Below are 10,802 nucleotides of genomic sequence, written 5' to 3'. Positions count from 1 at the left end.
CTGGCATAGGTGTGGTGGTGAGAAAGCTGAAACCCAGGCAGGGTAAGGAGGAGCAGAGATTCCCTTTTTTTTTTTTTTTAATGATTTCAGAGAGGAAGGGAGAGGGAGAGAGAGAGAAACATCAATGATGAGAGAGAATCATTGATCAGCTGCCTCCTGCATGCCCCCTACTGGGGATCAAGCCCTGAGCATGTGCCCTTGACTGGGATCGAACTCGGGACTCTTCAGGCCGCAGGCCAATGCTCTATTCACTGAGCCAAACTGGCTAGGGCTTTCGGGGAGTGGGAGCTGCAGGGGGAGGTTTGGACACCAGGGAAGCCCTGGGCAATCAAAGCACAGCAGGTGAGGCTGGGAAGTAGGCGGCACCCTGGGGGCGGGGGGAGATACCAGGGTGGGGGAGTGTGGTGGATTTGGCAGTGACGAGATCAGAGCTCTGCTCTGCCAGGCGGACGGTTAACCTGGTGGGACTTGCAGGACTGGAGGAGACCTAGTCAGGACTGGCGGCTGTCCTTCTGCTAGGCGCTGGGGAGCATTCACCTTTAGAGCCAAGGCCTTAGACTCAGCAATCAGCAGGCTGGTCCCCTACTTTTGCAAGCATTAAGTAGCCTGAGGCCCACAGAAGGGATTTTCCACCATCACTCAAGAGAGAACCAGCAGAGGGAGCATTGCAGCCCAGCCTCTGTGAGAGGCCAGTGCGCCAGAAGGTCTTGGGCAGCCCAAGGAGCCCCGGGCAGCTCCAGGGGGAGGATGTCAGAGATGAAACCCTGCTTCCTAGGACCTCTCCCCGCACGAGAAAGTAGTGGGTGGATGGAATCAGCTTTGGCGAAGGGAGAGAAGGGCGAGCAGGACTGGTCCTTGGAACATCTGATGGGAAACCAAGAGCTGCAACCAGTTCTGGAGGGGCAGGAGGGGTCTGGTTGGGCCTTTACATTCTTAGAGGCCCTTTGGAGATGGGGGGCGGGAACTGGGACTGAGGGCTGGTGCAGGGCTGTCCACTGATGCTGCCCCGGACTCGTCTGCTCATTCGTTCTTTCATGAATATTTATTGAGTGCCTACTTTGTGCCACACATTGTTCGAAGCCTTCAAGATAACTAACAGCCCGGCTGGTGTGACTCAGTGGTTGAGCATCAAGCTATGAACCAGGAGGTCATGGTTCAATCCCCCTCTGGGTACATGCCTGGGTGTGATGTGCAGGAGGCAGCCAATCAGTGATTCTCTCTCATCATGGGTGTTTCTATCTCTCTCCCTCTCCCTTCTTCTCTGAAATCAATACAAATATATTTTTTTAAAAAAAGAAGAAGAGCCCCCTCCTCTCCGGCCGCTCTTCTCCCTCATCCTGCAGAAGAGGGAGTCGGGTCCCTGCCCTGTCAGTTGGGTTGTAGTTGTTCCAAGAGCAGTGGCAGTCAGAGCCTTATCCTCCAAAGCAGAGAAGTGCTCCACCCTTTATACACTCAGTCCCCCCATCCCCCATGAGGCTCAGGAAGAGGAGCCACGGGAGGCAGCGGTAAACAACCCGGGGAGGAGGCCTGGCTCCAGGCCGGGTGAGTCACTCCCCCACCCCGCCAGCTTCCTTGTTTCCCAAGGCTCAGGAAGACCCCGGGCCCAGGCCTGCCCCCTGGTGGCCATGCTGGCTCTCTCAGTCGGGCCGCCTGCTGTCTGCTGTGGGACACCAATGGGAGTGCGGGCCAGGCAGGGCCTGTCCCCAGTACACTCATTAAACCACTGCTGGCGGAGGCAGCCTGGAGGGGCCCAGTCCTGCTCACACTTCAAGGCCACCTTTGGCTGGCAGGGCTGGCAGGTCACCGTGGCCGTCATCGGGCCCCATGAGATTTCACACTGCACGCCTCCCAGGCCGTCAGGGCCACCCAGGCTGGCTTGCTCCCCTCTCCTGGTGCCCAAGGCCTGGGTTAAACATTAGTGGGAGGTTATCAGCCGGGTTCGGGGCGGGAGAAGGTAGTTACACTTTCACCGCGTCCGCTCTGCGGGAGCCACCGTCCCCACCGGGCTGGACGATGCCTGTGGAGGAGTTTGTGGCCGGCTGGATCTCCGGTGAGACCTCTTTCTCCCTCTGTCATGTCCCCCCAGTGGTGGGCCACTTCCTGGGGAAGGTAGGTGACATAGGAGGAGCTGAGGCCAAAGTCCTGGCTCCTCGAGTGTCCGGGGCCAGCGGTCCCAGAGCCTGCTGGGAGTCGTGTGAGGGAAGAGGCCAGGAAGGCACAGGTGGCAGGGTGCTGTCCCAAGGCCCTGTTGCCTGACACCTGCCAAGAGGGGGAGCCAAGGTGAGCGTCTCCCGGAGGCACCCACAGCACCTGCACCTCGAACCCCGCTCTCCCAGTGTGGGGCTCAGAAAGAAGGTCACCTTTGACCTCATCCACTGTCCCGTGTCCCCCTTTCGGCCTGTGCCCTACCTGGCAATGAACGGAGGCGCGGACCTGAGGCCTGCTGTGCTGTAGGCCCAGCTCAGCTTCCGGGGACACTTCTCTTAGGAGACATAGAGGGACTTTCTGAACCTGCCTTGGGGGATGCAGCCTCTCCCAAGGCTCCAGGACCAGCCTCTGCTGCAGAGGGCGAGACCAGGAGGCGGGGAGATGCCGGGCTGTGCCCTCCGCCCCTGGGGCCAGCGAGACTCCCCTAAGCACGCACTGCAGGCGGACAGGGCAGAGCGCCGGTGGGGCAGGGCCTGGTCTGGACCAAGGCCCCAAACTGGACAGTGGTTGTGAGTTGATGGGAGGGAGGGAGAGAAACAGGGAGGGAGGAGGAAAGCTGTCAGGGGGGCAGGAGGGATGGACACCCCTCCAGAGTCATGGCTAGAGAAGCCAGCAAGACACTGGGGTGTGGGCGCCCAGTGAGGACCCCAAGTCTGTGGTTGGCTTCTCCGTTCTGCAAGCGTGCCCTCAGGCCAGGTTGGGGCGCCCTCCTGTTGTCCCCTGGTCCCGCCCCCTCCCAGCCCAGCGCCTGGAGCGGAGGCGCACGGGGCCAGCAGGGTTTCTGTGGAGCCTGTGGAAGGCCCTGCCCTCTCTCCTGCCTGAACCCCTCTTTCCTCTCAGCGCAGACTTGCTCCCTCAGCCTGGCGCTTGGCCTCACTTATAGCACCTTCTTGTCACTACAGGAGCACTGGGCTTGGTGCTGGGACACCCCTTCGACACTGTGAAGGTGAGTGTAGGGGAGGCGCCCGAGGGGGAAAGAGGGCACCTGAACCGAAGGGCAGGCTGCCCTGAGGGCAGGGCCTGGCTGACAGGCTCCTTCCTGCCTCTGCTGCCCCTCGGGCGTCCCGCTGTCCGTCCTTCCCGTCCAGGTGCGGCTACAGACCCAGAGCACCTACCGAGGCATCATCGACTGTACGGTGAAGACTTACCGCCATGAGTCGGTGGGTGGCCTGCTTCTCTGGGGCTTTGGGGTGGGAGGCATCTGAGCGTCGGTACCAGCTCCCTCCTCCTAGGCGGGGCTCTGCCCTGGGAGAGAGAAGACCAGAGAACTTACTCCCGCAGTAAGCCTGGGGCTACCGCTGGGGCTGGGTGGTTCCAGCTGGAGGAGGCCTGGCCGGGCGGGGAAGGGCAAAGGGGAGGCCCGGGTCCCCCACCCACCCCAGTGCGTCCTCCCCCTGCAGATCCTGGGCTTCTTCAAGGGCATGAGCTTCCCCATCGCCAGCATAGCCGTGGTCAACTCGGTCCTGTTCGGGGTCTACAGCAACGCCCTGCTGGCGCTCACGGCCACCTCCCACCACGAGCGGCGCCTCCAGCCGCCCAGCTACACGCACGTCTTCATAGCCGGCTGCACCGGGGGCTTCCTCCAGGTCAGGGCGGCAGGGGCATGCGCACACGCACACGCACACGCACACGCGGGGGCAGAGGTGGGCAGTTCGGTCTTGCCCCTCCCAGCCCCATCTGCGGACCCACAGCTGCAGGCCATGGCTGTCCCCTCGGAATGTGAGAGGCGGAGGGGAAATGGCAGCTCCTGCTGCTCCCAGCGGCCTCCCACCCTGCAGGCCTGGAGGGCGGGTGCAGAACAGAGGCGGCCAAAGAGAGAGAGCTCAGGGGGTGGGCGGGGGAGATGGTGCCGAGAGGACACCATAGAGCAGCCGACGCCCCACTCGCCCCACTCTGAGGTGGACAGGGCTTGCCCACCCCCCGGGGGGTCTGCCGCCTCAGAGCTGCAGGGAGGGTCTCTCCAAGGGGAGCCCCGCCCTGCCCTGCTCAGCCCCTGTGCCTGCAGCCTGGGTGGTTGGGATCACCGGGCCCCAGTCCACAGGTCCCGCTGGGAGAGGTCCCGGGAATTAATCATTAAGTAACCCCGACCATTTGTTTTCCGTCTTTGTTCTCAGCACTTAAGTACCTGGGCTTTTGAGGGGTGGGGTGGGGGGGAGAGGGGCCTCCAGGCACCCAGGGGAACCCCAGCTGAATGGGGGTTCCGAGCATAGCGGCAGAGGATGTGTGCCTGCCCCCGCCCACACCCGCCAGGCGCCTCAGGTCACCCTCTAGTTGGCATCTGCCCTGAGGCTCCTGACAGACTCACAGGCAGAGAGCGAGGACAAGGAACAGGCCGCGGGCTCACTGAGGTGAATTAATAACTCATGAGACCCCCAAAGGGCCTGGCTTTTCTCCTGCCCCTCTTTGCAGGGCGCATGCCTGCATATTTCCCACGCTCGGAGACCTGGCACCCCCAGAAGCAAGGAAGAGAACTGCAGCTCCAGGCCCAGCGCCTGAGCCAGCCCCCCCCCCGTCCCCCCCCCCCCCCCCCGCTCTTTGGAAAGTAGAACAGATGACAGTCCTGGGCTGGGGGTGGCGATGGGCACTGGGTCCGGGACCAACCGGAGCCGCTGGCTGTGGAGCCTCTGACTTCAGTCTTGGGGCAGAAAGTGTGTCTTGTGTGGAGGTGGGAGGGAGGCTGGGCAGGACTCGGGTTAGCACAGGGCACACTGACAACCTCTGCTGGGCACGAGGGTTGCTGTGGGCTGGCGAAGGCTGACCCCGTCACACAGTGGGGGCAGCAGAGCCTGATGTCCCCACTGTCCCCGTCGGCGTGGGGTGGGGAGGGTGGGGAGGGTGGGGAGGGTGGGCCCTACCTGCCACCCTACCTGAGGCCCAGCCTTCCCCTCAGCTTCTGGAGCCGAGGGCTCAGGAGCCTGCGACATCAGGGCCCCTCTCGCAGGGGAGGAAGCCGGCCAACTTGGCCTCCACCCTCTAAAGATCATTGCCAGAGCCTTCGCCAGTCTCCTCTGCCATCAGCCATCTCCAGGCTGAGGGACTGAGCCCTCGCACCTTCCACACACACACACACACACACACACACACACACACATACACACACTCATGTCGCCCCCAAATGCTGCGCTAACCTCCCTATGGCCTCTATTCTCTCCTCACTGATCTCGACCTGGTTGACTCCCTCACACCCCAGCCCCTCCCCCAACCACCCTCCATGTCCAGCACCCACCTAGGTGCCAGTACCACCCCGACTCTGAGTTCCAGGTGCCTCAGCCAGTGATAAGAGCTCTAGGACCTACAGGCGCACGGCCACCCCCGTGCTGTTGGGCACCAGTAGCTGAGGGTGTGCGAGAGGCAGGAAGGGCTGACCCAGCGCTTGCCACCTGAGAGGTGTGCCCAGGGGCTGGGGGCTGAGACCCCAGCACTAACGCGGTGACCTACTTACCCTGTGCGTGGGCAGACTGCACGCTTTCTTCAGACCCAGTCACTGCTCAGTCCTGGGTTCGGGGAGGACCCCTGGCCCATCCCCAGCTTTGAGCATGAGAAGCTGAGCGCTGGCAGCGGGAGGTCCTGCGGGAAGATGCCCTCTGCCTTCCTCCTCCTCCTCAGCACAAGCTGGCCCCGCCCGGGCCTTCACCCTTCTTTCCCTGCAGGCCTACTGCTTGGCCCCTTTTGACCTCATCAAAGTTCGGCTACAAAACCAGACAGAGCCAAGGGCGCGACACGGGGGGCCCCCACCCCGGTACCGGGGGCCCGTGCACTGTGCGGCCTCCATCTTCCAGGAGGAGGGGCCGCGGGGGCTGTTCCGGGGAGCCTGGGCTCTGACGCTGAGGGACACCCCCACACTGGGCATCTACTTCGTCAGCTATGAATGGCTCTGTCGCCAAGCCACGCCAGGCGGCCAGAACCCCAGTAAGTGAGGGGCTGTGAGAGGGTGGGGGGCAGAGGAGTGAGGTGGGGAGCTGGTCCGGCGAGGAGGAGGGGGGAGGCGAGGGCAGGCGAGGGTGCTCCTGGGTCTGACCCTGCCCCGGCCTCCCGCGACCCCAGGCTCAACCACAGTGCTGGTGGCAGGGGGCTTCGCCGGCATCACCTCCTGGGTGACCGCCACCCCCTTGGACGTGATCAAGTCGCGGATGCAGATGGCCGGGCTGGAGCGGAGGGAGTACCAGGGGCTGCTGGACTGCATGGTGAGCAGCGCCCGGCAGGAAGGCCTGGGCGTCTTCTTCCGGGGGCTGACCATCAACAGTGCCCGCGCCTTTCCGGTCAACGCCGTCACCTTCCTCAGCTACGAGTACCTCCTCCACCTGTGGGGATGAGGCTGCACAGGCGCTGCCCGCAGCTCCCCAGGTGGGACGGACCGCCACCCGCCTGCCAGGTCGGAGGCCAAGTGGAAAGCACCAGGTTGAGATTTCAATGCGAGAGTCTCAGCCTTCCTGTCCAGGCACCGCGCGGCCTGGAAGGTGCAGATGGGGCTGGGAGGTGGTGAGGAGCAGGCCCCGCCCCTGTCCTAATTCCTTCGTAAACAGCTACCTTAAGCCGTGGTGCTGGAGACATCCCGGCCACCCTGTGACTTTACCCTCCACCTGCCAGGCTGCCAACTCTCCCCTGGATTCCAGGGCGGCGCCCTCAGCCGCCTCCCACCCCATCTCCTTCCCCACCTCTTCCCCCTGACTCAAGTGTGGCTTTTACACCGCCTGCGGTCCACGTCCTTCAGTGGCTCCCACCCCCTCCAGGGAAAAGCCCGAACTCCACCCCTCCTGATGGGGCACCTCCCTCCACCAGCTCTCCTCTCCCTCAGCAGCTTCGGCAGCCTAGCCCTGCCCCAGCACAAGCTGTGCCCCTCATCACCCCCAGCCTGGAAGGTCTAGTCCCTCCCGGCCAACACTGGGCATTGCCAAGGGGTGACTCCATCATCCCTCTGGCTGGGCCCCTCCCAGACCCAGACTGAGCTCTGTCTCCTGGTCCCTCCTCGGCTCCCCAGGCTGACTTTGGGGTCTGCAGATCACCTTGACCACAGCCCCAACTGTGTCCTTGTGGCCGATTGACTTCTCAGTTTCCCCATTAAACGGGGAGCTCCTCGAGGCAGGGGTCGCACATCTGATCATTTCCCAGCTCGGAGCCTGTGCTCAGAGCAGCCTGGCAAATGGCTGCTGAAGGCAGTGGCATTGCGCTAACTCCAAGCACCCCACTTGCTTCCGTGGTCCTGCCCCCGCCCCACCCCCGCCAGCCCCTCACTGAGAGCTGTGAGTGTGCCAGCAGCAGGGTGCCTGCCTAGCCTTTCCCATCCGTGGCACAAGCTTTCTTTACTTATCTCAGTTGCCCAGTGGGCATGAAAACTGGCAGAGGGTTCATTTCACTGGCAATAAAGCTGAGCAGGGTTTGTACCCACTAATCTGTCTGAGATCAACCTGGGCCCCCCTCGTGGTGACCTGAATGCCGGGATCCCTGCCCTTTCCCGCGCGCTGCCTAGAAAGACAATCAAGCGCTCGAACCACCGTGACAGAGGTGGCCTCGGCTCAGACACTAGGTAACTCGTCCCAGGCTGCACAGCTGGTGCGCCGCATCACACAGCCTCCTGGATGCATCTCCAGAGCATCCAGAGCTCGGTTACTCTCTACCCTGCTCTCCCTGGGCACTATGACAGTCTCCCCTGAGTCACCTAAGTTCAAGTCCACCTGGTGGGCCTGCCAGCATCAGCCCTGACAGGTGCTTATCGGAGCTGTCCTTCACCAGGTGGTGGCTCGCAGACTGCAAGTCATTCTCCCTCCTCCCATCGCCATAGCACGGCCACGGGGCATGTGGCCACTGAGCCGGGCTGTGTCCCAACCTCCCTTGCAGCTCGGTGGGGCCTGTGCGTGGTTCTTGCTAGAGAAATGGTGACGCGTGCACCTTGCCCCTCACTTGCTTACAAGGCAGTTCCTCCCTGTCGGTGGCCCTGGAAGGACTGCTGAGGGTGCAGGAGGCGCCCCACTGGCCCGGAACCAGGGGGACTGCTTAGCCTTCACGCCGCCTCACACAGTGGGTGAGGGCCCGCAGTTCCGTGGTCGGTGGTCCCAGTGTGGTCCGGGAGCAGCGGCATAGGTCCTCCAGGAGTCGGTTAGAATGACTCCCAGCCCGACCCGGGCCTGCCCGATGCAGAAGCTGAGGTTGGGCGCAGGAGCCTGTGTTGGGAGACACTCTCCCGTGACTCCACACACGTAACGGTGTCTGGCTGCTCCTAACAGCAGAAGCGTGCTGCCCTTTCAAGTTGTGAGTCGGGAGTGACCTGAACTAGTGCTGGCGGCCTCCACTCCCCCCAGCCTCAGGGAGCCTCTTCCCGGGATGGACAAGGGGGTCTGCCTGAGCCAGCACTGTCCTTCCTGGGCCTGTTTCCCCCCAAATTCCTTCCGGCTGGTCAGCCTGTGGGTCCGGTGGCCGTGCAGCACTGCCGCGGTGCCAGAGACTTGGGGCTGGACACGACAGTCATGGGAAGACCTCAGGGAAGTCTGAGGCTGGGAGGGAGCCAAGAGCATGTGAAAGAGGAGGTGGCTCTTATAACCCAGGCCAGGGGACAGGAGTTCCTGGCCGGGTGGCTCAGTTGGTTAGAGCATCATCCGGTTACACCAGGGTGGTGAGTTTGATCCCTGGTCAGGGCACATACAAGAGTCAACCAATGAATGGATAAATAAGTGGAACAACAAAAGTCGATGTTTCTCTCTCTCCTTCCCTAAACAATCAATAAGTACATTTTAAAAAATTAAGAAAAATAAAAAAAGAAGAGACAAGAGGTCAGGGTAGTCCTCTGAAGTTTGCCATCTCTCACCACATTACCAGTTAGCAAGAGACTAAGATATTAAAATCCTTGTGTATGATTTTCTAAAAATGAAATCCTTTTTGGGGTATTAATTTCACCCATAAGCCTGCCTTTGCACTTCCGTTTTCCTTCTCTGGTTTGCTCCAGAGGCATCTTGTGGGGGAGGGGCTGAAGCTCCCTTGCTCTGAGCTCTTTAGAACCAGAGAGTGGCAGCCTCATGTGGCCACGCAGCCCCTCCCCCTAGGCCGGCAGGAGCTGCAGTGAGTAGGGTAAGCATAGCGGCAGGGGAGGGAGGGTAAGCATAGCATGAGCAGTGAGAAAACTCACAACAGTATTGGAATGGAGGGTGGAAAGACAAACAGAGTCAGGCAGGAAATGGCTGGAGATATTTTTAAGAGCTAGATGTTTTTACATCAGCAGGGTCTCATAATATGCACATTAAATTCCTTCAGGAATTAACAGATGTTATTAGAGATCATCATTATTCTTTTTTAGATTAATATGTTTTTATTGATTTCAGAGAGAGGAAGGAAGAGAGATAGAAACATCAGTGATGAGAGAATCACCGATTGGCTGCCTCCTCACGCTCCCCTCAGGGGATCGAGTCCCGGGGACCTCCTGGTTCATGGGTCAATGCTCAGCCACTGAGCCACGCCAGCTGGGCGGCCATCATTATTCTGGAGACTCATTTAGGTAGAAGGAATCCCTAAGAATTAGGACATAGTCAATGAACTGCTTTGGGGCTAAAAATGGGGGTGGTGTCTGAGGGACGCATGTAAAGGGCTTATAACTTGGCAAACACGTAGGAGAAATTACAGGAGACTAACTTATGCGTATCGTGACAATAAGGCTACACGTGCAGGTAAAGGGGGAATGACAGGGTGAGAATGGTTCTGGTATACGTCACTATTGCCAGACTCACTGAACAGCAGAGTTTAGCTGTAGTTTCTTTAAGGGGAGTCACTCTTAGCCTGGTCGACATGGCTCAGGGGTTGAGTGTTGACCTATGAATGAGGTCATGGTTTGATTTCCAGTCAGGGCTCATGCCTGGATTCTGGGCTTGGTCCCCAGTAGGGGGCATGCAGGAGGCAGCCGATCCATGATTCTCTCTCATCATTGATGGTTCTATCTCTCTCTCCCTTTCCCTTCCTCTCTGAAAACAATAAAAAAATATTTTTTTTTAAAAAAAGAGGAGTCACTCGTAATTGGTGTCTCTGTCTGACCACTGTCCTGAGCTCCAGGCACACACTGCCACCTCTGGTCACAGATCCCTGAGCATCCACCCAAAGGCGCCTGCTCCTGCTGCCGTGCCCTGTGGCAGAGGGAAGCCTTCAGGCCCCTTCTCAAAGAAGCTCTCCCTCCCCTCCCCTCCTGCTTCAAAGGAGCCTCCAACTCTTGTTAACCTGAAGTTTCCTAGGACTCACTCCCTTCTTTCCAATCCTAACAAGGGCATATTTCAGGAATACTGTGGACGTGGTTCCAGACCTCTGAAATACAGGGAATACTGCAATAAAGCAAGTCACATGAGGTTTTTGGTTTCCCAGTGCATATAAAAGTTGTTTTTGCATAATACTGTAGTCTATTGTGTGAAATAGCATCATGCCTAAAAACCAATGCACATGCCCTAATTTTAAAACACCTATTGATCCCACCGCTGCCACCAAAAAAACCATATTGCTAAAAAAAATGCTATCATCTGAGCCTTCAGCAAGTCATAATCTTTTTGCTGGTGGAGGGTCTTACCTTCAATTTGTAAGAAGTGCAACATCCGTGAAAGGCAATAAAGCCAGGTGTGCCTGTACTA

At 59.8% G+C, this 10,802-nt stretch overlaps 1 protein-coding gene across 1 annotated transcript; it reads left to right on the top strand.

Moving 5' to 3' along the window:
* Positions 1–2,013: 2,013 nt before the first annotated feature.
* Positions 2,014–6,521, top strand: SLC25A45 (solute carrier family 25 member 45; the record flags this gene model as incomplete). The annotated part of the gene is given in 7 exon segments (XM_081098827.1): positions 2,014–2,065; positions 2,068–2,109; positions 3,111–3,154; positions 3,297–3,368; positions 3,609–3,794; positions 5,859–6,117; positions 6,253–6,521. Coding segments are annotated over 7 exon segments (924 nt in total).
* Between the last annotated feature and the right edge of the window lie 4,281 nt (positions 6,522–10,802).

Source organism: Myotis nattereri (genome assembly GCF_964212035.1).
Source record: "Myotis nattereri genome assembly, chromosome: 9".
NCBI lineage: Eukaryota > Metazoa > Chordata > Mammalia > Chiroptera > Vespertilionidae > Myotis > Myotis nattereri.
This window is presented reverse-complemented; position numbering and strand designations above follow the sequence as displayed.